The sequence below is a fragment of the Corylus avellana genome, chromosome ca9 (genome assembly GCF_901000735.1).
Source record: "Corylus avellana chromosome ca9, CavTom2PMs-1.0".
NCBI lineage: Eukaryota > Viridiplantae > Streptophyta > Magnoliopsida > Fagales > Betulaceae > Corylus > Corylus avellana.
Window position 1 is genome coordinate 20,838,850 of NC_081549.1, and position 19,749 is coordinate 20,858,598.

A 19,749-nucleotide genomic window follows, 5' to 3' on the forward strand; every position below is an offset into this window, starting at 1 on the left:
AGTGAGTTTCAGTCCGGATGTGAATGATAAGCCGACGATGTTTCTCAAACATGGAGGAGGAACCAGAGTCTCCGGAGGCAGGAAAAGGGTCATCGGAATATGGACTTTCCGGCTGCCAAAAGAATCAGAATTAATCACTCCTGTCAAATTTCTACAAAGCCTGCGGGCTAAGGTGGTCAGAGCCATCCGATTTATTTCCACGAGAAGAAGTTCTTCACGTAAGGTTTCCTCCTCTTTGGTCAGGTCGCGCTCCGTCTCAGATCCCATAATCGACTCCCATCGAGCTGAAGCCATAGAGGATTGCATCGAGTTCTTGAATTCTTCTTCCTCTTTGCCAAGATCAAACTCAGCTTCTTGCTAGAATTCCGGCACGGCTTCCGAAAATTAAAGATGTATATGAAAAAGTCCCATGATTCATTGAACCAATATAAACAAAGAGTGTATGATTAGTTATTATTATTATTATTTTTTTTTTCTTTTTCTGAGCAAGTTTATGATTCATTGATTATAATCAGTTCATGTGTAGAAGAAAAACAAACATTATATATGCAGATTACTGCATTAGCATTGAGCTCATGTATGGTTCTGTAATAGCGATGTTAATTATCTAATTAACATTTGAAGTATAAATGTTTCTTCCCTGGAAGAAGAATTTGTGATGATAATGGGATAATTGTACAATGCAATTTACAGCCTCCTAGCTGGATTTCAACTGAGTGTAATGGAGTGGGTGAGAATAGATCGAGCTAGCATTGGTCCAAGCTCAAATCATAATTCCAAAAGAGAAAAAAGATAAAAAAGATAAAAGATAAAAGAAAAAGATATATGGCATATAATAAAACTGGGCTGAAAGTCACAGTATGATGTTTCAGCACCACCCAGCTCAGAGACATGGACCATTGATCCTCATATCATCATCTAATATTCAAAGGAAAAGTCGTTGTCAGGACCACAAACTTGAAAATCAGCGAATATCCACTTGATATCTGCTTTTATCTCAATCTTTTTGACCTAACACTAACAGTAGAGACAATTTTGCTCAGGGAATCCCATGGTAGCAGACAATCCTTACAAACACCCACTGAATGCTTTACACCATTGTCTCCTCTGTCGGACCATTATATTTATGTCTGATTGCAACAGCCATCTGACTTCACTAAATGCTTTCTACTGTTTTAACCACCAAATTTAATTTCTTTTGTTCCTATTTTATATATGATCCCATCTATCCAAAATAACATTTTGCTAACCGAATAGAGTAATGCTATAAGTTTTTTCTATAGTCCTCTTAGAGTCAACCCAAATGTGATGTGACTTTTAAAATCACCGTTGAATTTGTGATATAATTTGTTAACTTTTAATCTATTGTTGATTTTAAAAGCCACATCACATTTGAGATGACTCTAAGAAGACTTATAACATTACTCAACCAAATAAGAGTGTTCTTATCCTGCATACATATTGCACATAGATTCAAGTGTGTTATCAAAGATCCATTGACAAATTGTTGGACAAGTAAACCAGCAAGAAGAACAGTAAAATTTTACGCTAACACCAATTGTTCTCTATCATCCATAAATAAAACACTACAACAAAGTTTGCCATATTTTTTATAGGAAAGAAATCAAAGAAGAACTAAGGAGGAGGGGATCCTTCCCAACATCTAGCCAAATGGACGGGCGTAATGGGAGGAGAAGATAGGAATGCTTCCTTAAAAGAATTGGGAGGCGGCTCATTTCGCCATATTGTGGGCACAAAAGTTTATAGTTATGTGAACTTTCTTAATCTTTCAAAATGAGGAGACAGGGATAAAGTTAAAGATGTCCTATCATCTGGATGATAGACAATGAGAACAAGAACAAGAACGAACACAGAGAGTCCCTTCTAGGATGAATCTAGAGATGCTGCAACAAATTTGGCCATTTGAATTTGTCGGTATGTGTATACATTAATGCATCATAATCAAGAATCCAAGGAGAGCTTTTCAAGCTCTTGGATTCCATGACTGGATGCTTTCTTCAATTCAAGTGCTCTCTTATAAGGAGGGGCAATTGGGGGCTGTACAGGATCCAAGCTCTTGTAAATTCCATCGGCAACTTTAGGTAACGGATATGAACGGTCAGAATCGTATCCAGAGAGATCCCCGCAAGCTAGAAATGGGATATACACCTTATTTGGCCCTTCCAACCACCCACTACTGCAATCTGTTAGCCAACATGATATCATTACTGCCACGTGAAATAAGAAAAATCATGATAGAATTGGCCCCATCAAAATCAGAACCCATAATTCACCCAAAATCCCAAAAAGAAGACAAAAGCTTTGGGAATTTTCTTTCCAAACCATGATTGTGCAAATTGTCCAAGATCAAGACTGAATCCATAAAGCAAGAATGCAATTCTAACCATGTCTAATCAATATAATATTTGTCTAACAATTCATGTTTGTGTGTTGAATTCGAATCGCGTCAAGTCATGAATATAAGATTATATAAGTTAATCATAACCCAACCCATTGAATTAAATGGGTTAGACTTCTCAACCCTGATCCGCTAATTTCGTGTTAGATTCGCGAGTTGTATAAAAAATTGTTAATCCTAAATGTTGCATGTTGGTTCAAGTCGTGTCATCAACCCTATTATAATAATATATACCATACATAACAGGTACAATCAAATGTAATGTCACATTACCTAGATCATCTCCTCCAGATGGGCTCCCCACCATTTCTAATAGGCGATGCAAATCTTTCGGATTAAATCCTGCCGGAGGGGAATAATTTTCACAAACTGCAAATGCCTCTGCACAAACAAAAGATAAAGAATTAGCTTTGGCTACAAATTACATAAAATGACCAAGATGACTACTCCCAGGTTTAACTCAGGAAAAAGAGATGACCAAGATGATTACTCTTATGTCATGGAAGATTTTCCTTAATTTGATCATAAAGAATTTCAAAAGCATGGAGTTTCTCCAAGAGAAAAAGTGGAAATAGAAGTGTTACCTATGCTGGAATTTCTGCTGCTTTTTGGCTTTGCGAAAGTTACCAAAGGGAAAAATAATTTCAGCTGCAACAAAGAAGCAAAAAATTAAGGATATTCCAGGCAGGCCTCGTTCTTGTCATTGCACAAATAAGGTATAAACAGACAAACACTAATACCCAAAGATGACAATAACATAGAAGAAAGAAAGATCTGCTAACACTTCTAGATTCAGCTTACACGATTAAATGTTTGGCTACTAATGTGCTAACAAAATCACTTAACGATAACTATGGGTAGAAAGAGACATTGCACCACAAGTAGATAAGCTCAAATGAAATTCCTCATGTCTCCCGTAAGCAGGTACCCACCCACTGGTTGAAAGGTTATTTAATAGGCCACTTCCAGATTATCCTTGATCAATCTATAAAATCAATTTAAGAATAGCACCCACATTTTTTTTTTGGCTTCTTTTGCCACTGTGAGAGAAGGAACTGGTTGAGGAACATGAGTGAGAAAAACAGTCGCATTCTCCTAAAGGTCATTATTCTCAACTTTTGTTCAAAATTTCAGTGAGCATGATCTATCATTACTGTAAACGCTTGGCAAAACCTTGTGTTATGACTAAATATTTAACAAGGAGGCTAAATTGGATGGACAAAGGATTACAGACTTTGCCCTCGAACATCACGTATAATTTTGGTCATAGACAGCTGATCATATCTCAAGAAACAGATTTCTGATATTGGAAGTTTTAACAAGCATTAGATTTACCTGACAATACAGAAGACTAGTATCTTTCCCGCGAAATATTTTTGCAATAAACTTTCCGCCTTCTCTAAGTACATGGGTAACTATTGTTAAACCCTGCAACAAAGATGGCTCATATGCTATCAAATGCAAACGTCAAAAAAATTCAAGTATATTGTTGAAATCAACTGCATCCCGAAAATGGTAAGCAATCAATTATACAGCCAAAAATAGCAGTCAAAAGAGAAGAATTGTGTGCAAAATATCAAGGATTCAAGGAAAAGCAAAGGTTCAAATTTCAGTTGCACAATTGTGTAACGACATTTTACTTGCAACATTAATCTCTCAAAAACAAAACAAAACAAAACCTCAGCAAGAAATTTAAAATAGAAATTTATTTTTTCATTAATTTCTTTCAACATTTTCAGTTTATAGTTGCCAAGAACTCTCTTACAAATTGTCCACATAAACTTAAGCTACAGTTTGTTCCCTAACTTTCACCTTATTTTAAATTTGAATTGCTCCTACTGCTAAACGTAACATGGATAAATAAATGTTAGTACGTAGACAAATCAGGAGAATATAAGATACAACAGATGCAAGTTGCAAAGACCAACTGAAACCAGGAGGACGAACCTCATAATAATCTACGCTCCAGTTTTTGACATTAACATAGATGAATGTGCGGAAACTGAATAATGAGGGATAGTAGCAAGGAGACTCGCATGTATTTTTGTTTCTTCAGAAAAAGGTAATTATCATCCTAAACTACCCACAATTGTAAGTTGCTCCCAAGAAAGACATTGTGTTAGGATTTAATTGTGTTGGCAAATTCATTTGTCAAAACATGGTATTTGGGTTGTAATTTTTAGGTTTTGAGTAGGGTTGAGTAGGTGCAAAATTCGGTCCAAGGCATGAAGAATTCAAGACAATTCAAGACTTCGATCAATGCACAATCAACGCCCACTTGATCAAACTAGTGTGACATGTGTTCATTCAAATTCCTGAGAGTTTGATCGATACTTCAATTGAGCAAAGTACTGCATTGAAGATGATACATAAACCTGAGAGTTCAATCAATCCCATGATCAATGCTTGATTGATTGAATGTGTGCATCGTGTCATACTCAAACCTGAGAGTTCATTGGCACTTCAATCAAGCAAACCTGCAAATAGACTTTTTTTTCTTCAGCCGACTAACCTTATTAAACCCAGCATTTACCCTACCTATTTAAGCCTCAATATATATGATTTTTCCCGGAGAGGTGTATGGCTATTCAAACCTTTTGGAGAGTGTTTTTAACCTTCCTAAGACTAGACTATCAAAAACAAACTCTCCTTGTTGATTATCTTTTAAACCACAGAAAATCCTTTGGCCATTAGAGTTCCAAGTTGCATAGAGTGAATTTGCACGTAGAGAAGATTCAGTAGAAGAAGACCGAAGTTCTTGAGCCACTGTAGTCAGAGGCAAGTGGGTCGTCTGCTGGGGTTGCACGCCTATGTCTAGGTTACAAAGGTTTTGTAAGTGGACTAGTTGTAACATATTTCTTCTATGGTGGAATTTCTTTGGCGTTCGCGGGCTCCCAGACTAGTTTTTCTTTTTAAGAATTCTTCAAAAGTTTGCACTTCGTCACCAAAATTTGTTTTCTTTATGCATTATATTCTTGCACAATATGTGATTTTTGGTGACATAATTTGTGGTGTTTGGATTGAAATTTGACAATGTTGATAATCTGAATTTTTTTTTTTGGTAAGTAATTTTTGACTCCACCCTTAGGGAGAAGGAAGAGGAGATTTGAACCAGTTACATTTACTTAATTAGGTGTAGGCCCTAACCAATTGAGCAACCCCTTAGGATCGCAATATTAATAATCTGAATTCTGTTTTAAATTGAGATATTCTCCGAATTGTTCAAGATTGGGGTCAATCACATATTATTCACACTGGAAGCAGTACAAGGAACCATAATTTACCGCTAGTATGAGCTGGGACTGAACAAATTCATCCATGTCATGAAGACCAGTTACTGCAAAATAGAAAGGCATAAAGCAAGACCAAAAAGATTGTAAAATATCAGAAAAAACAATAATGGACCAAAAAAAACAGAGCCAAAACCATAAAATATTGCTTTACCATCAGGAGCACCATCACACACAACCAGGTCAGCCTTGCAACCATCAAAATGTCTAATGACCTGAAAATAAGGGGGAAAACTAAAACAGTATAAACAACGGGTGACAACATATTGTGTTTTTTTAATGCAACGAGCAATTCGTGGTCAAAATAGTAAACATGAATTACTGCAAAGAAGCCCTCAATCTGGGAATCATTATATTAGTCATCCATATTTGACTAACCAACTCATGGAGATTGGAGACAGAAACTAGCAAAATATGGCACAAGAAAAAGGTGAGTTTTGAGTACGGACTGGAATTATTTGGGTATCATGAACCGAATATGTAGATTGAAGTTGAAGGGATTACATAGTTATTGTCCAAAAAATAGACTTAATTAGTAATGTTACTGACTCAAATCCTGACATAGTCATCCCAAATAAACCAAGATGATGAAAATTACATGGAAAGTCACACCAAGCCTCGCTCAATTAGTTGTGGTTGGCTAGATATATGTGCAGTCACTCTAATCCATTTGATTTCATTATCTTCCAAATCAATCACAACCTCTCATTTCATTCCTCAATGTTAACCCAAATTCCCTATGGCATTTTAATTTTCCTTTCAGAGCATTCCATTCAAACCATGTCACCTGATCCAAGAATGAGATGTCCAGAGAATATTGATGCAGGTGTACTGAATATCAAACAGAAAAATGATTTATGTAACCAACAATAATAAAACTTTTCTTTCTTTTGATAAATGTAACCAACAATAATAAAACTTTTTTGGTAGGTAATCAGAGAAACATTTGTAAAATTCTTTAACACTAATACCTCCCAAATCCTAATGCTTTTTTACTTATAATATATGTAAAAACAGTCAGTCAAAATGATTAATTTGAATTAAAGTAACTTGAATGGCAAATTTTAGATGCTGAAGGAAACCCAAAATTGTTCTGAAATTCTACTAGAACACCAGCATAATGAATTCAAGTAGGTTATATAATTGTAAAAAGCGCCACATGTAATTAGTATTCATACAGTCAAATGAAAAACGTGTAACTCAGACTTGAAGCCTTCCTCACCACTTCAGCTGTTCGAGCATTTGTTATGTCACCCTGCACCTGAATAACACCTTCAATTGGAGCCATGGGCTGCAAATCAATGGCTACAATAAGAGGAAGATCGCTATCCCTGCACATTTTTTCAAAAGTAGGGAGTTATGGTCTTCGTAGGGAAATAGTAAAAGGGAACTCCAAAACCTGATGTTTATGTCGTGGTTTAAAGTATCATCATAACTCAATTTCGCATATTTTCACTCATGAGATCCCAGAAAAAAAAAAAAAAAAAAAAAAAAAAACATGGAATCCAACTTAGCTCTCTAGAATTAGAAACATGCCTTGGCCATATATATCTCCAAATTACAGAAGATTTTATCCTAGAGAAATCAGAACGAAGACATATTTGTTAGACTACAAGATCTCTAATCCAGCAACATAATTAGTTCATTGAAAGTTTACGTAATACTTTCCTCAAAAAGCCAACATCTTTTTTGGGTAATAGAGCATCCTGATTTAAGGGCCATGAAGAAAAATTACGGACATCAACATTCAATCATAGTGGTAATTATGTGTAAAACCTCTGAAACCTTACTAAGGGTTGGTGGTAGTTCTCCAACACCACAAAAGTTATCTCGTCTCATTAGATCTAATTATAAAGAAACCCAAATGATTGAAAACCATGGCTTATGACAGTATAAATGCAAACTCAAGTTTAACCAATTTTGATTCCTATGGATATGTTTTACCCTTTTCTGCTTATTAAGGGTAAAGTACACTCTATCCCCCCTCCCACCCAAACTCCTACTCCATTGACCTCCCTATTTCAAATTCCAACAATTAACTTCCCAGTTGTAGCGATTTAAAAGTTTGAAGGGGAGATTGAGAATGGGTTGTTAATTTGAGGAAGGGGCACAAAGTCTAATTTACCCATCACTAATTATCAGGCAGCTACAAGACCCAATCTAGGGAGAATTTAAACCTCATATTTCATTGTAAATAGAAAATACTAATTTGACAAAAGAGCTGATAGAAAACTTGGGAAAATTAGAATAAGCAAAAAAAATTCAAGGAAAGCTTGATATAAGCAAAGTAACCTTTTTTTTTTTTTTGATAAGTAATAAGAGGTTTTATTAAAATATAAGCAAGGTAACCTACCTCGAATCTGGTGAAAGCTTTGCTGGCAGATACAATTGACGACTCAAAACCTATACATAAGAACTAGGTATCAAAAAACACTCAAAATGCTTTGCATATTGCTATCCCAAATAGATTGTTCACAAGGTAAATCTAGAGTATGGAAACCTCCAGTGACCATTGGTGATCAATCATCATATATCCTGCCTCCAGCACTAAAGAATGCAGTAAACATATTTAACATGTCCAAAACTGTGGCGTAAAATGCCATTTGTAAGTAGAAAAATAATGTACCGTCATCTCAAATATTTATACTGAACTGTAAATTAGATTCTTTCTATGATAGTTAATGTGAATGCCAAATTTACATCATCTGAAACAGTAACATTTTCCATAAAACCTGTGACAAGCCCGCTTGAGACGCAAACAAATACCAGAAGGAGAATAATGGATTACTTTCACAAAATAGTTCAAAAGGCATGCAAGATAATCATTTTGATAACAAATACCTGGCTCCAGCTACCAGGGGCAGCGCATAAATCCACCACACGCTTTACTCCTGTAAATCAAATTGTAATTAAGCAGCCGAAGGTTAGATACTTACATAAATCCATTTCAACTTAGAGAGAGAGAGAGAGAGAGAGAGAGAGAGAGAGCACCCCATAGTAACACACCTTCAAATATATTGAATTCCTCATCTATTTGAAGGAGCTTGAAGGCACTTCGAGCACGCCAACCTTCTTCTTTTGCTTTTCTGTAGTATATATCCTGCAAATCATTAAACTTGTAACCGAAAGCAAGAAAATAAATGTAGAAAAGAAATTCTGACGAAATAGGTCACCTACCCTTTTATCCCTCGAAGCTTTGCCCATGTTTTAAACACCTGGTACTTCTGTAGGCAGTAAAACTTGAAAAACAACGCTCCTGCTACCAAGGTTAGTTCCAAAATGAGAACAGGGTTAATGTACGTATGATTTGTGCTTTATCTCTTCCTTTCTAAATATTAGTTTCCAAAATCCAAAAACAGCCCAAAATTTGAAAACAATACAATACAGAAATATTTAACGAAGAAGTTTAAGAGCAAGAATATGACCATCAAAATGCATCCAAAAAAAGAACAGGACAACCATCATACACATACTACTACCTTCAGGTTCGATTTGATACAAAAAAATCCATCTCTAAAAAAAAGTCCGTATTCTGCTTGTTTCTTAGTGTACAAAGCAAGAAATACAGCAATAGCTTTTAAAGAATCCAATTATAAATCAAACATTCTTCAAAAACATCGTGCACATGTTCAAAATCTGAATTGGTAACTTCCTCCAGTCCTATTTATCGACAGTCCAATCCAACATTCCCATATTGGAAAAAAATTTCCTTCTAAAAGAAAAACAAAGCTTCAACGAAATATAATTCACAACAATCCTTTACTAGCTAAAAGGAAGTCTTTTTCTCGTTGCTGTCACATATTTAACCCACAACGAGTGGTCAGTTCTTGCCACGATTGGTTTGCTGAGCTAAAACTCTAGACTTCCCATGGTAAAAAAACCAAAAACATGCCAACTCCTTATCAGTCATTTCTTCGAACACCTTACGTACATACCCAAATTGCCCATATTTCATACGAACACATGCAGTCCTTTCTTCAAACAACTTACGTATATCCAGAAATAACTAGCAACTCAAACATATGTATGCTACAAAGATAAATTATATAGATACTGGGATACAATTCCTGTACAATTGTTCAAATTAGGCACCAACGTGAAATAGCAAAGAAAGAAAGAAAGAAAGCGAAGCAGTAACATGTTAACAAGAGCAGAAGAGTGGTTTGCGTCTTAAAGGGTTCGAGACTTACTAGGTTTTTGAATTCCTTGTTTTCACTGAGACGACGAAGTTTTGTTTAAGCCGCACCACCAGAGCCAGCAAACGCCTCGACGAACGTGACGGAGAACATAAGAGAAAGTACACAGGTAAATTTGGAAACACGAAGGAAAGAGCGACGTCGTTTCTTACCTTAATTTTTTGAGACAAGCAATTGGGCTCAAACTATTGATCCTGATGGGCCAAGTAAAGCCAGACTGCGTGGCATTCTTCCTTGTGTTTCCTCTCATACATTTATTTATTATTATTTTTTTTTTTTCGGGTAAAAAAGGTCTGAAAACGTAACCTCACAGAGCGGTTTTAGAATAGAGAAACCAAACTCGTGCTACCCAATCAGCGAATTATTAAAGAGATGGAGAGAGACTATTCTCTTATCTTTCTGTTGGGCCTTACTCTTTCTACAAGAAACTAAAAAAAAAAAACAGAGCAAAAGTACTGAAGACGGAGATAAAAGAAAAGCACCAAGAAAATATCAACCAAGGCCAAGGGCTCGTCGAAATATCGCCGATGGATGTGATCAAGTCCCAGCAAGTATCATCGAGGCCCATCGAGAAGGTCATCGTTCACCCACTGGTTCTGCTCAGCATCGTCGACAACTACAACCGAGTCGCCAGGGACACGCGCAAGCGAGTCGTCGGAGTCTTGCTCGGTAGCTCCTTCAAAGGCACTGTCGACGTCACCAACAGCTATGCAGGTCCGATATTTCAATTTTGCCCGTCGATTTTCTTGATTTTGTTTAGATCTAAAGGAAATTATGGATATTAACGCTTTGGAATTCATATATTTTCTTAATTGTTTAACCTAAGTTAGGGTTAGGATTGTGAATTATGCGTTAGTGTTGGATGTTAGCACCGATGCGGTTAGTTTTTGGGCTTATTTTATAGTAGCTGAAACTTTGATTTTTGCTGTTAGATGCTTTGTTAGTTATAGTTACTATTATTCTTTTCTCCACCCAAATTTTATATGATTTGGGAATTTTTATTACTAGGTTTGTACTCAATTAATAGATGAATCTGGGGTTTGTAATGCGAAGATTGATTTTAAGATTATCGAAAGTGTAGCTATTGTTTTGAGGGCTTGCGTTTGCAATCATAAGGTCTAGCACTTGGTGCCCTCTAGTTGTGAACTCCAGTTTGGGCAATTGAGTTAATGCTATTCAAAGTAATCAGAAGTTGAGTGATCTCGAACCACATCAATTTTGTTAAAATGAAAGATTGCTTCTACTTCAAATGACAAAATTCCTAATTTTTGGGTTGCGATAATGTAGGCAGCAAAGTCATAGAACTTGTGAAAATTCCAAGAAGGTAAAATGGTTGGTTAGGATCAGATTATATCCTGTGTGACTTCAAGTTGATGAACGGCTGTTCTTTATGCGTTGTGATATTGATATCGAGTGTGGTGTTTGGAGCAAGTGTAGTGGTTAGGAATAGAGGGTTGTAAATATTCAAAAGACGGCAATGTCAAGATATGTTAGATTTGCCTTTTTATTTTATTGAAAGAAGACCCTGGAACTTCTTTCTTCCTCAATGTTTTCAGCATTAGAATCCCCATCTTTTATATTAGTTGGGCAATTTTATGAGGCTGTAGGCTTTCTAAAATTTTTATTTCTGTTCAACAACATGATTCAAGTGAGAGTTCTGTTGGTAATACTTAAGTGGTAATCGTGTTATTTCAGTGCCCTTTGAAGAAGATGACAAGGATCCAAGCATATGGTTTCTTGACCACAACTATCATGAATCGATGTTTTCAATGTTCAAGAGAATCAATGGTATTCTTGTTTCAATTTCAGAGTGAATATGATGCCAGTTTAAAAGTTTTTATGGGGAATTCTAATTTTTCTCTATATGTCAATTTCTAATCATGTTTCAGCTAAGGAGCACGTGGTTGGTTGGTATAGTACAGGTCCAAAGCTACGGGAGAATGATCTAGAGGTTCACAGATTATTCCACAAGTGAGATCATGTACCTTAATTTTAGGGGGGAAAAAAGTTTTACAGTTGGCTGTTTATGTAACTTTATCATGCGGTCACTTTCTTTTTTCTTGGTGCTTGATGTTCAAATCTTATTGTTTTAACTAATCTAGTTTTGATGGAATCCTATATAACACTAGATTGAGGCTTTCAATTTGATAAATGTATGAATATATTCCTTTGGTGGTTTTGCAACATATTCTGCCTTTTTTTTTTTTTTTTTTTTTTCATTTGAAGTCTATTATTGTGATCAATTTCCTTGTGTGTTGTAGCTATGTCCCAAATCCTGTCTTGGTCATTATTGATGTCCAGCCTAAGGAGATGGGGATACCCACTAAGGCTTACTATGATGTTGAAGAAGTGAAAGAGGTAAGAAAAATATCATATTTTCTTATTTAATATCTTTATATAGAGATTGGATATGGTTAACTGTTGAGAATAGTTCCTATATTTTTAGGAGAGGCCAGTGGAGTCAGTCAGTTACTGTTTTTCCCGAACAAGCAGCCTCCATTTGTCATCCTTGATGTTAATTTAATGCTTGGTTATGGTTTCAGAATGCTACACAAAAAAGCCAAAAGGTTTTCGTTCACGTGCCTTCAGAAATTGCTGCTCATGAGGTCGAGGAAATTGGTATGCTATGACATGAAAATTACATTTTTCCTTTCAGCAATTTTCACCATTTAGAAATCTGAAAGAAGATGCAATTCCGACATTATCATTGGATTTATAATCTTTCATCTCAATTACCAATTTCATTCTCATGTTATTCGTCAACAGGAGTGGAGCACTTGTTAAGGGACGTGAAGGATACCACCATCAGTACACTTGCAACTGAGGTTTTATTTTCTCACAAGCATTTTCTTATATTTATTTACTAAATCGATCTCTTTGATAAATTTCACAATTAAGATTTTGGATTATGTATGTTTATCCCTGGACAAAAAGATTTGGAAGTAATAGAGTTGCCTTTTGTTTTGTTCAGGTTGCTGGAAAACTTACTGCTTTAAATGGTTTGGATGCACGGCTACGAGAGATACGTGGGTACCTCGATCTTGTTATTGATGGGAAGGTTCCATTAAATCATGAGATACTTTATCATTTACAGGTATAGTTTTTGTTACTTTTTCATACATTTTAACATCACTAGTTTCACTAATTTTTTTCTTCTGTTATTTACGCACATTCTATGACGTTTCAATAAGACAACAATGGCATAATTGTATCCTATGTAATCCTTGCTCCTGATCCTTTTACTTCTTCGTCTATCCATGCCACATGTTTCCTCAAATTTTAAAATTTCAGGATGTGTTCAACCTGCTTCCAAATCTCAACGTGGCTGAGTTAATCAAGGCATTTGCAGGTAATACTCTGTTTTTAGGTGGGCAGACGGTATACACTGTTTTTATTTTGAGAATTTTTATCTTATTCTTCCTCTGTGCAGTAAAAACAAATGATATGATGTTGGTTTTATATCTTTCCTCTCTCATCCGAAGTGTCATTGCGCTCCACAATCTGATCAATAACAAGGTGACATGCCCCCTCCTGACTGAAATAATACTGCTAATTAATTGAGTTTATGTATGTAGATTGTTTTTCAATTAGCAATTTTTTTTTTTCAGATGTTAAATAAAGAACACGAGAAAGCTGAGGATGCAAAACCGGCTACAATCCCACCTGTCAGTGGAAGCTGATTTTTTGTTTCAGCCTTTAAAGAGAGGGTGGTGCGATCGAATGAGTGGGGAGGCTTTACAGAGCTCCAGTCTTTTCATGTAGACTTTGAAGCGTTTTTTTCTGAGTGTGCATGAAAGTTGGAAAGTTTCCCATTTACCAACCGCAGTTAGCAATGTGGACATCGACAATGCAGGCTATGTATGATATGCAGGTCGTTTTTATTACATTCTTTAGAAACATTTTCAACTACTGGATGTTTTATTGATATGAACCGTCGTTATAGTAACATTGATCCGTTTGATTTTGGATGTAATTTCTTTGGACCTTGAGCGGCATGCTGTTGGCAATAGGAGGGTTCTAAAAAAGGATATGGTGGATGTTTAAGTTCCTGTCTTGAGGACCTTTTATTTTTATGCAGTAATATTACTCTTCACACACATTTCACTCACTAGTTTTTTTTTTTTTTAAGCAAAATATCAAGGGAAGAGGGGAGGGAAAATTATAACTAAGTCAACACAAAGAGACTGGGCAACCCAACAAAAAGCCATAATACAACCATATCTATGCAGTGAACCATAATAAAAAAGGATTTGTGCCAAATAAATGAAGCGGCCAAGTTCTTGGCATTGGCACGTAGAGAATTGGTTGCCCTAGATGATGGTTTATGGCAAGAGAGTAGGCACAAATTGTGACTGATCTTCATCTTTAATATTTTACTAGTTATTTATTGTTATTTCACTAATTTAGGAAGCGAAACATTAATTTTTTAGAAACTCCAAAATGTTGAAAGATACTTGCCAATTATTAGAGTAGGTGAAGAAATTTGTGTCCGCATTTCAATGTGAGATTTGGAGATAGTGTCCGCATTTTATTCCAATGTGAGATTTGGAGATAGTGCAAAGAAGAAGAAGAAAATTTTATTTTTCTAAATGAATTTTTGTGTGTATTGAACGTTTACATTGCAATGCAACCTATTTATACACAAAAAAGTAGGAAACAAATTGATGTCGTACATGAAAAAACTGGCCTGCTCTTCTCTCTTGATGTTGTATATGGGAAGAACTTGGTGCTCACTTTGCTTGTTCTTTTGTTGCTTGTTCTTCTGTTGCATTGATTGATTTAGGGATGATACCACCATCAAAGAAATGTTGAACAGCTGCAATAAAATAATTTTTGATGATGCCTGCAATTTGGTATAAGGTGCTAGAAAATCCATCTGGTCTTTGAGAGCTATGAGGATCTGCAAGAGAACATCTTTGATTTATGTACCAAATTGCCACCAAGATGGAGAAGACAAGATTTATGGAACTCAGAACTGCCAGTGTCCAATAGTAGTTATCCAAATGACTTTCGTTCAATGTCTTCTGAAACCAACTTGGTTTGATCTTATCCACCATATAAACTGAAATGACACCACCCCAAATTCCGAATCCAAATACACTATCGCTAACAATTAGCAAGTAGGAGCTTATAGAGTCAGGAACTCCACCGTTGAAGAAACAAGCAATATTGCTAAAACCATGTTCACGGTCACCAAGAAGGTTATGCGAGATTCCATCAAGGGCACCAAGAAGAAGAAATTGTGGAAGAAGCCAAAACATGCTCAATGGGATATCATTTTTAGAATTGTGTAACCAATATTTTTTTATCACGTCTAGCCTCATTGTCTCCGCTTTTGCAGCCGTGATACAACATACCACAGAAAACAACATTGCTATTATCATTCCAATGGGGGCTGCATATTTTCTTGATCCATTTTTAGTTAACTTCTTAGTGACTGTGGCAAACATGAATTTTGCAATGTCCTGTAAGACTAGTAGCATAAAAACAGGTGCCTTCACTATTCCAACTGTGTCATCCAAATTCCATACTTGTTCTAAAAAATAAGTGTCTCCTACAGATGACACGATCCCACACATGATAAAGATAATCCACATAGGTATCATGCGAATAAAGATTTTTTTTTCCTCTACTTCTGTTACACTGCAAAGTGTCCATCTATTTTGTTCTTGTTGCTCTAGCGTTTGGGCTGGTACTACAATGGCAGCCTTGTCAAGGAACCTGCATTACAAATTTATGTTTGAGAAATAGTTGTATCCAATATGCGTACAACTTGATAATAAATGTCGGCCTAAATTACTGACTTGATTATTGGAGTTTTGTATCATAGTTGATTCGTGTTAAAGGTTATTGGTTATGTTTGATAAACCATTTTAAGATGTTTTTTTTTTGTGTGCGCGCGTGTGTGTTTTAGTTGAAAGTGTGTTGATGTGAGATGAGTGAAGAGTAAAGAAAGTTGTTTGTTAATTTTTTTTTTTTTTTTTTTTTTTGAATAAAAAAGAGAAGGGAGGTTTGCCAAATGAGCCAAAGAGACACATACACACACCAAGCCGAAAGACGGGCCTAAATTCAAAGTAATGCCATGATCTTATTGCAACAACCCAACATCCCCAAAAAAGAGGGGAGAGGGGACCGCCATAAGGTTAACAAGAAGCAGAGGCAGAACTAGGTGTGTGAGTGGGATAGTAAACCCTCCATAATTTTAAATTTTCTTTTAAAATTTTAAAATTTTCTCATGTTTACCGTCTAAAATTAATTTGTACCCTCCACAAAGTTTTTTGTTTAGTTTTGCCCCTCCCCCCCCCAAATTTCTCATGGCAACAAGCTAAGCTAGTGCCGAGCCAATGCAAACTGTCAGGAACTTTACATTCATGTTGGATTTTTGCAAATTCCCATTTGAAACAGGGTTGAGCCACCCTAAAGACCTTTGGGGTGGCCGATCACCACTAAATTGACATTTTGGGATTGTCAAACTACCTCCAATGTTTTTTGAGAAGTCGCTCATATTGGCCTTAGGGATTGTTGAACCATACCACTCTTAAGGCTTTTGGGGCTTTGTGACCTCTTTCTTTCTCTCTCTCTCTCTCTCTCTCTCTATATATATATATATATATGTGTGTGTGTGTGTGTGTTATATGAAATATTTTTGCTTAAAAGGTGAGTTACTGATCAATAGTGTAGGTTGAGAGAGAGAACCTGAGGCCGTGGGTGTGAGGCACATATTGAGAATTACGTCGATTTTCATGGAGTTGATTAGCATCCCGTGGGAGGGGACAAAACATCTTGGAAGCAGAAGCTACAAAGACTCTAGAAACAACGGTGAGAGGACTCCCCTGTGATTTATTAGCATATTTGTATGAGTCTGAGCGACACATGAACAGAATAGTTGCCACTACCATCCCTATTGCTGGTATTCCAAATTTGACAGACCATGAAGGAGTCAATGAAATTGGAGTAGATGCAATGCTCATGAGAAGAATCTTAGCGAAATGTTTCCTGAAGAAGCGTCTCAATTTCCTTGGCTTTTTTCTTTTTTCACCATCTTGATGATCACTTTCTGTTTGACTTGGCATTTGTTGTTCTAGGAAAGAACGCAAGGATGCCTTATGACCAGATACTCCAATGGCTATGAAGAGTAATGATATGTAAAACATAACAAATTGGGCAGCATGGATGCAATTTGGACGTTTTTCACCACAGTAGCCTCCAAATTTCGATAGTGTTGACATTGCCAAGTAGATCATCCCCTGTAGTGAATCCAAATAATTACTACATGTTTTAATGCTATTAAGGGTTTGTTTGGGATTGCGTTCGATAAAGGCTTAAAAGTGTGTTTAACACTCAAAAAGTTCGTTTGAAAAAAAAAAAGTAGTCGTTTGAGAAAAAAATTAAAAGCTCTTTTAAGGGTCCAAAAAATCTAAAAATTGTCAAAACGCACTTTCGGTAAAAGTTTAAAAAATCTATTTCTCAAACGCAATTTCAAACAGACTTTTAGTAGACTCTCATACGTGCAACTGCCATACAAGTACAATGTTATGTGGTAACGAAAATCAACCTTCAGATTAACAAGGTCTTGTAAAAAATAAAAAAAATAAAAAATCAATAGTTAATATTCACTACCACATTATCAGGGTTTTATATATATCAGTCGTATGAGATTTGTCAAAACCTTGTATTGTGCATGCAAAAGAATGAGGGAAGATTTGAAAACTTACAAAGCTGTAAGAAAGACTGGAGAACAACAGCATGCAATATTCACCGACAAAAGAATCTACAAGGAAGGCCATGCCTATGGGCATTAAGGTCTCTACACCCTTGCATGCATTAAGAATTGCAGCAGCATGGGAAGTGTCAAGCCCGGAGAATTCTGTTAAGTAAGCCATTCTCGACCACAAGGAGTACTCTGCAAGTCTACCAGCCAATTCCAGAACTGCAACGGGCAAAGAAGAAAGTGCCTCAATGATAAATCGATAAATAAACAAACAAGATCTCAGGCGGCTTAATACGTGGTATATAGCCAACGGCGACGTGAAAACTACTAGCCGAGACATCTATATATCCAAAAGCCAACGGTGTAGCTAGCTGGAGCTCGCTTTCTGAGGTGCTAGAACTAGTAGAGTATTTCAGAAATGTATTGGAATCTAGTAATTGGATACCCAGACCCAGCCACAAAAGGAAAGGTCTGAATCATTATATACAGGTTACGGGGAGAGAAAGCTACAGGGAATGTCAAAAGAATCTGTTCCTGCAATCCTGAAAACCGTTTGCGCTCGAATTTGAACACAAGCCAGCTTTCAACATGTACGTCGGCTTCTTTTATTTTCTTCTTCAAATGAGCTTTTCAGGGGTTGTGAACGCAATGTTCAGCTTTTGAAACACAGCCAAACAGGCAAAGAATGATTCATTAAGCAAACAGTTTCAAACTGTTTGGCCCAACCATTAGGCGACGCAGCCGCCGCCTAGGGTTTCCAATTTAATAAGGCTTCTAATTAAAAAAAAAAATCAATAAAAAGGTTTTAAGTTGTTCATATTCTTTACTTAAGGCCCTCGTAATCATGATAAATAAATAATTTAAAAAAGCCTCCTAATCATGGTAAATAAATAATAATTTAAGCTGTCCAATTAATGAATCCTAATAAAATAATTTTTTTATAAAAAAAAAAAATAAATAAAAATTGATAAAATCCTACCTATGATCAACAATATTGTCACAATAGAGATTAAATGGATTAGACATATTATCAATTGAAAAGAGGATGTTAGAAAATCTTGAATATAAAAACTTAATAAGTAATTTTGCATCCCAAAAAGCGAGAAGAATTATTTTTAAATAAAAATATTTGGATAAATATTATTTATTTAATATTAAAATATTAAAAAAAAATAATGCCCTACTTAAAATTTTCGCCAAAGGCCCCAAAGTATATAGGGCCGCCCTGTCGGCAGTTTGGATGCAATGTCCTCAGAGGCAATATATTGAAAATATTATTGTGTTATCATGCCATGGTATAGAGAGTCAGAGACCACTCTTGGCCTTTTCTTTTCTTCTAGTATCGTTATTTTTCTTTCTCTTTGATCAACAAACCAGCAAGAATTAAAATAGCTTTCTACTTTTAAGCAGTCAAATAGTGTAGATTTTTATTTATTATTTATTTCTTGAAAATGTTAGGTGCTCTTTTGATATCTTTGTGGTATTAAGTAGATATTATTTTTTAAAAAAAATATAAATGAAAATGACCATTATTTCTCTCACTTAGTTCTTAGAATATAATATCTGTTTAGAATTAAGAGAACACTAGAAGAACACCATAATAACAAAAATATCTGTTTAGAACACCATTATTAAAGTAGTAGACGAAAATGTAAAAAAAAAATACTACAATTTTTTTTTAGTGTTCTCATCATCCCAAGTTGATAACGGGTGGGAAAATTGTCGCCTACCGTTACTCCAAATAGATATGATACTATAAAAATCCACTACTTTTTTTCGTTTATATATCAAATCAATTTGACTTTTTGGAGTTTAACAAGCTTTCCACAACTTTTTTCCTTTATATATCAAATCAATTTGACATTTTGGCGTTTAACAAGCTTTCCACAACTTTTTTTCCTTTATATATCAAATCAATTTGACATTTTGGTGTTTAACAAGCTTTTGGACCGGCCGTCATTTATCATGATTTGATTCATTGGAGCTCGCTAATTAAATTTAGAAAATGCTAAGGTTACGAATAAAGTTTTAAAATTTTTTTACAATTTGATGCGGCACTAGAGGTGTCAATTTGGTCTTATTTTTTTGGTTTTTTGGCCAAAATCAAGTTTGAAATCAAAATATCCCGGTTCT

General features: G+C 35.6%; 3 protein-coding genes across 4 annotated transcripts; 1 reads left to right on the forward strand and 2 right to left on the reverse strand.

Annotated features, from left to right (window-relative positions):
- Window positions 1-1,687: 1,687 nt before the first annotated feature.
- Window positions 1,688-10,035, reverse strand: LOC132162012 (putative tRNA (cytidine(32)/guanosine(34)-2'-O)-methyltransferase). Of its 2 annotated transcripts, none has more exons than XM_059572257.1 (12): window positions 9,900-10,035; window positions 8,887-8,968; window positions 8,716-8,809; window positions 8,551-8,600; window positions 8,063-8,112; window positions 6,932-7,040; window positions 5,864-5,924; window positions 5,704-5,756; window positions 3,755-3,847; window positions 3,004-3,067; window positions 2,693-2,800; window positions 1,688-2,204 (listed from the first exon to the last, which is right to left on the reverse strand). In XM_059572257.1, the coding sequence occupies exons 2-12, from the start codon at window positions 8,911-8,913 to the stop codon at window positions 1,963-1,965; spliced, it is 951 nt and encodes a 316-aa protein (XP_059428240.1). In that variant the 5' UTR covers window positions 8,914-8,968; window positions 9,900-10,035; the 3' UTR covers window positions 1,688-1,962. The 2 variants fall into 2 exon arrangements, with proteins under 2 accessions (XP_059428240.1, XP_059428239.1); XM_059572256.1 differs by having other exon boundaries at window positions 8,887-8,965; window positions 9,900-10,034.
- Window positions 10,036-10,299: 264 nt separating this feature from the next.
- Window positions 10,300-13,954, forward strand: LOC132191715 (26S proteasome non-ATPase regulatory subunit 7 homolog A-like). The gene is made up of 10 exons (XM_059606808.1): window positions 10,300-10,619; window positions 11,601-11,693; window positions 11,795-11,876; window positions 12,167-12,263; window positions 12,449-12,524; window positions 12,672-12,730; window positions 12,877-12,999; window positions 13,197-13,254; window positions 13,336-13,421; window positions 13,514-13,954. Exons 1-10 carry the CDS (start codon window positions 10,433-10,435, stop codon window positions 13,583-13,585), a joined length of 933 nt encoding a protein of 310 aa, XP_059462791.1. The 5' UTR covers window positions 10,300-10,432; the 3' UTR covers window positions 13,586-13,954.
- A 681-nt stretch (window positions 13,955-14,635) lies between these two features.
- LOC132162463 (protein NRT1/ PTR FAMILY 5.5-like) lies at window positions 14,636-17,788 on the reverse strand. The gene is made up of 3 exons (XM_059572702.1): window positions 17,621-17,788; window positions 16,602-17,152; window positions 14,636-15,626 (listed from the first exon to the last, which is right to left on the reverse strand). The coding sequence occupies exons 1-3, from the start codon at window positions 17,786-17,788 to the stop codon at window positions 14,636-14,638; spliced, it is 1,710 nt and encodes a 569-aa protein (XP_059428685.1).
- Between the last annotated feature and the right edge of the window lie 1,961 nt (window positions 17,789-19,749).

What these genes read in the sequence shown, in the direction of transcription:
- LOC132191715 (XM_059606808.1), top strand. Translation starts at nt 10,433, where the DNA reads ATGGATGTGATCAAGTCCCAGCAAGTATCATCGAGGCCCATCGAGAAG. An exon ending in GTTCACAGATTATTCCACAA is followed by an intron (nt 11,877 to 12,166) that starts GTGAGATCATGT and finishes TGTGTGTTGTAG; the next exon opens with CTATGTCCCAAATCCTGTCT. An exon ending in AGATACTTTATCATTTACAG is followed by an intron (nt 13,000 to 13,196) that starts GTATAGTTTTTG and finishes TTAAAATTTCAG; the next exon opens with GATGTGTTCAACCTGCTTCC.
- LOC132162012 (XM_059572257.1), bottom strand. Translation starts at nt 8,913, where the DNA reads ATGGGCAAAGCTTCGAGGGATAAAAGG. An exon ending in CTAGTCTTCTGTATTGTCAG is followed by an intron (nt 3,068 to 3,754) that starts GTAAATCTAATG and finishes TCTTTGTTGCAG; the next exon opens with CTGAAATTATTTTTCCCTTT. An exon ending in CAGCAGAAATTCCAGCATAG is followed by an intron (nt 2,801 to 3,003) that starts GTAACACTTCTA and finishes TTGTTTGTGCAG; the next exon opens with AGGCATTTGCAGTTTGTGAA.
- LOC132162463 (XM_059572702.1), bottom strand. Translation starts at nt 17,788, where the DNA reads ATGGCTTACTTAACAGAATTCTCCGGGCTTGACACTTCCCATGCTGCT. An exon ending in CCAGTCTTTCTTACAGCTTT is followed by an intron (nt 17,153 to 17,620) that starts GTAAGTTTTCAA and finishes GATTCACTACAG; the next exon opens with GGGATGATCTACTTGGCAAT. An exon ending in CCTCACACCCACGGCCTCAG is followed by an intron (nt 15,627 to 16,601) that starts GTTCTCTCTCTC and finishes TTTGTAATGCAG; the next exon opens with GTTCCTTGACAAGGCTGCCA.